The following is a 4,313-nucleotide window of genomic DNA, read 5'->3' on the forward strand; positions in this document are numbered from 1 at the left end:
CTCGATTTTAATATAGAAATAATTCGAAATTAATGTATTTTGTAAATATAATTGCTTCAATCTTAATTTTAGGCTGAAATAAAGCAAGTTGTGATATGTTCAATCGATTTGGCTCAATTTTAAGTTGGGAATCAACCTAAATCAAAGTATTTCAACCAAACACTGGCTTTAATAAGAATTTTCTTCTAAAATAAAGCAATTTGAGCTATTTTCAATCCAATTTTGCTCGATTTTAATACAGAATTAATTCAAAACTAATGTTTTTTATTAAAATAATTGCTTTAATTACAATTTTAGGCTAAAATAAAGCAATTTGAGCTATTTTTAATCTAATTTTGCTCAATTTTAATACAGAATTAATTCAAAATTAATGTTTTTTATTAAAACAACTGCTTCAATTCCAATTTTAGACTGAAATAAAGCAATTTGAGCTATTTTTAATTCAATTTTACTCGATTTTAATACAGAAACAATTCGAAACTAATGTATTTTATAAAAATAACTGCTTCAATATCAATTTTAGGCTGAAATAAAGCAATTTGTGTTATTTTCAATCCATTTGGCCCAATTTTAAGTTGGGAATCAACCTGAATCAAAAAATTTCAACCAATTACTGACTTGAATAGAAGTTTTCTTTTAAAATAAAGCAATTTGAGCTATTTTCAATCCAATTTTGTTTGATTTTAATACTGAATTAATTCAAAACTAATGTTTTTTTTAATAAAATAATTGCTTCAATTCCAATTTTAGCCTGAAATAAAGCTATTTTCAATTGAATTTTGCTCGATTTTAATACAGAATTAATTCGAAATTAAAAAATAATTTTTTCAATCCGAATTCTAGGATGAAATAAAGCAATTTGTGACATTCTCAAGCGGTCTTAAGCCTTAAATTAATTTGAATCAAAATATTTCAACACAATAATGTTTTGAATAAAAGTTTTCTCACAAAATAAAACAAAGTATTTCAACCAAATACTGGCTTTAATAAGAGTTTTCTTTTAAAATAAAACGATTTGAGCTATTTTCAATCCAATTTTGCTCGATCCAAGAGAAGTGGGCTCATTCAACGTAGCCAACCTTTGAGCTCAATTTTTTTTTAAATTCACATGATTTTTATCAAAATTTGGGGGCGAGTAGGCCCCAATTGCCCATCATAAATATCGTTAATATTTCGAATGAAAATTCCCTGTTTAATTTTCAATTTTTTCAGTTGTGACCGGCGCTACTGATGGAATTGGCAAAGCCTACGCTGAGCTCTTGGCCAAGAAGGGCCTAAACGTGGTCCTCATTTCGCGGACTCGTGAAAAACTCGAAAAAGTCGCCAATGAAATAGCGTCAAAATACCAAGTGGAGACGAAAATAATCGAAGCTGACTTCACACAAACCGAGCCCATTTACAGCCACATCGATAAGCAATTAACCGGCTTGGAAATCGGTGTTTTAATAAACAACGTCGGGATGAGTTACCCCCATCCTGAGTATTTCCTCGACTTGAAAAACAAAGACGAGGTTTACAATAACATAATCAATTGCAACGTTTACTCCGTGACGAATATGTGCAAAATTGTCTTACCTGGAATGGTCGAGCGGCGTCGTGGGGTTGTGGTAAACTTGTCTTCCACTGCAGCCCAAATCCCCAGCCCCCTTTTGACGGTTTACGCCGCGAGTAAAGCCTACGTTGAGAAATTCTCCCAGGACTTGAATTCCGAATACTCCAAATTTGGGGTAACCATCCAGTGTATTCTCCCAGGATATGTTGCAACAAACATGTCGAAGATACGAACCTCGACGTGGATGGCCCCCTCGCCGCTGAAATTCGTCAAGGAGGCTATGAAAACCATCGGGGTTTTGGAGCGCACGACTGGTTACTACCCCCATACGCTGCTCGTGGGGGTGATTCACAGTCTGGAGGCGGTGTCTCCACGACTTTCCAGATGGTTGGTCATCAGGACCATGGAGAATATCCGAGCGCGTGCATTGAAACGACTTAACCGTTGATTTTCTGTTGATTATTTATTTAATAAAGTTGGGTTTTAAATGAAACAGTGTTTGAATAGGACTAAACTTTTAATCAAAACGTGCCATTAGCATGCCCAATACTTCCGAGTTGCACATTTGTTACAAAAAGCGTATTTCAAGGGAGGGACTAACTAAAATTCACTCCAAACTGAAGCTTGTAATGAATTTTAGTGCAAGCCTAAGACCACTTTACATAATATAGGCATTATTTTATTTTAGACAAAAAATTATAAATCACAATGAGGTATACTTAGTAATACTATAAAGTGGGATTACAAGAACTTAAAAATTATCGAAAAAAATACCATAAATTTAAAACGTATTAACAAAATAGTGTTAATATAAATTGCTTATAACACAATAAAAACAATATCGACGACACTCATACGACTTACACACATTAATAAATAAACACATTCAACACAAACACATTTCAATACTTTACAACTGCACTAATATAGATTAATATCTACAGGAATTATACTTTTAATGGGCAGTATACTAATAAAACTTTGTAAATATACAAAAATTATGTCCACTTATCAACATAATATCACGGGAATTTCAAAGTAATAAAACTGGGACATTCATCCAAAGTTACATAAGACGTCACATTGGTGTTTCAATGGAATTTGTATAACTGGTATCGTTTTTAAACACACTTTTTAAATATAATTACATCGCTAGAAAAATATTTTTCATTTATAGATAAGGCCTCCGGTCATTTTACCGCATCACAAAATGCTTTGGTATAAATCTCACCTAACTTAGGTTATTGTCACAACTCGTGTGAAATCAGTTCGACGTCATTATGTAACTCCGAACATAAATAACTTAATAAATAACTCGGCAACAGTCGAAAAAAAAAATTAAATAAACTAAGACAGGAACTAAAAAATACAGTATATACACTTAATTGTACCATTGAATAGGAAATTGACTTTCCAGCAGTGTTCAATTCTCGGTGGTTTGATTTAATTCTGCTGGTGGCGCCTCTTTTTCCGGTGTTTCAGGTCGGTCGTGATTGGTAGATCGGACATAGGGTGTGCCTGGCAGGAGTGGGGCATGCGAACTGTTCGGATCAGCTGGGATATACGTCAAACTAGCAATTCGCATCACATTCCAGCCAGGTTGGGGCTCCTCATTAATAATCAATTTGTAGTCTTCGTGTGCCAGATCATCGTTACTGCGACGGGCCGAGTCCCCCGTTCCACTATCACGACACGACGACCTATCGGACGCATTATCAGTGAATTGCACCCCACGGTCCAGCTCCAAGGGGCCCTCGAGGGGCGGCGCAGCCGGGGGCGGCATCCGCCTCCGCGTCTGGTAAATAATCACCACCCAAATGATGGATGTTGCAACAGCGCAACACACCACCGTGATTATTATAATACCCATCATGTCAGTCGTCGTGAAGTTTCCTATAACGAAACCTACTTAATTGTCTTACTGTCCGGAAATGACAATTTACCTGGCTTCACTCTCAGGAGGCTATAACCGGTCTTTTCCCCAAGAGAATTGTTCAAATGACACTCATATTTCCCAGAATCCGATTGGACGGTGTCTACAATTATCATAAGTTGTTCCTCTGCGGTGAAAAAATGGCGTTCGGTTGCCCGAATCGGTTCGCCATTTTTGTACCACGTGATGGTGGGTTTCGGTGTACCGCTGGCCATGCATTGAAGTACCACCAATTCACCAGCGGTCACTTCCTTGTTTTCCATTGATTTTACAAATGAAGGTTTTTCTAAAACGTGAGGTCAAGGAAAGCCGATAAAAAAGGTTCCGCTTTTACCATAAACCGTCAACGAGGCGTTTGCGACTATAGTTCCAGCGGCATTATGTGCCGTGCAACTGTAAATTCCCATGTCGGTTGGTTTAGCGTTTGAGATGAAAAAACTATCGTCGGCTGGTAGTACATGCATGCGTCTTTCTCGCGCTGCCGGAAAATCATTTCCGCCATCTTTTTGCCAAGCGATTTCCGGCTGAGGTTCGCCATGAGCGGCGCAGACTAATTTCGCGACGGCGCCGGCTTTTACCGTAACGTTGTCGGGTCGTTTCAGAAATGTCGGAAAAACTAAAACCACATGAAATATCCATAACATAAAATTCGACCACAGGCGCACATTTCAATTTTAAATGGGTGCGAGGCAATAAAAAATAACATTATGAAAGACCACGAAAGACATTAACGTCGAAAATGTCTTAAATTTTCGATTACATATCTATTTTATTTACGACTTTTCAAAATAATCCAAAATTAAAAAACAACACAAACCATAAAATAAT

General features: G+C 36.6%; 2 protein-coding genes across 3 annotated transcripts in view; one reads left to right on the top strand and one right to left on the bottom strand.

Moving 5' to 3' along the window:
- The window catches only part of LOC123006567 (very-long-chain 3-oxoacyl-CoA reductase), a 4,282-nt gene extending 2,237 nt beyond the window's left edge, over positions 1 to 2,045 (top strand). Inside the window, exon 2 of the mRNA XM_044401147.1 lies at positions 1,213 to 2,045. Within this exon, the coding sequence (XP_044257082.1) occupies positions 1,213 to 2,000 (788 nt within the window). The 3' untranslated portion in view covers positions 2,001 to 2,045. The remainder of the gene's footprint in view (positions 1 to 1,212) is intronic.
- Positions 2,046 to 2,215: 170 nt separating this feature from the next.
- The window catches only part of LOC123006566 (leucine-rich repeats and immunoglobulin-like domains protein 2), a 5,967-nt gene continuing 3,869 nt past the window's right edge, over positions 2,216 to 4,313 (bottom strand). Inside the window, exons 9-11 of one of the 2 annotated variants that reach the window (XM_044401146.1) lie at positions 3,820 to 4,101; positions 3,496 to 3,771; positions 2,216 to 3,445 (exon numbers count right to left, since the gene is read on the bottom strand). In XM_044401146.1, coding sequence (XP_044257081.1) covers positions 2,976 to 3,445; positions 3,496 to 3,771; positions 3,820 to 4,101 — 1,028 coding nt within the window. In that variant the 3' untranslated portion in view covers positions 2,216 to 2,975. Of the gene's footprint in view, positions 3,458 to 3,495; positions 3,772 to 3,819; positions 4,102 to 4,313 lie in introns of both variants that reach the window. The other variant, XM_044401144.1, reaches the window with a different exon arrangement.

Source organism: Tribolium madens, unplaced genomic scaffold (assembly GCF_015345945.1).
Source record: "Tribolium madens isolate multiple individuals breed KSU strain unplaced genomic scaffold, Tmad_KSU_1.1 Scaffold_2;HRSCAF=44;Tcas5.2_LGX, whole genome shotgun sequence".
In the NCBI taxonomy this organism is placed as follows: domain Eukaryota; kingdom Metazoa; phylum Arthropoda; class Insecta; order Coleoptera; family Tenebrionidae; genus Tribolium; species Tribolium madens.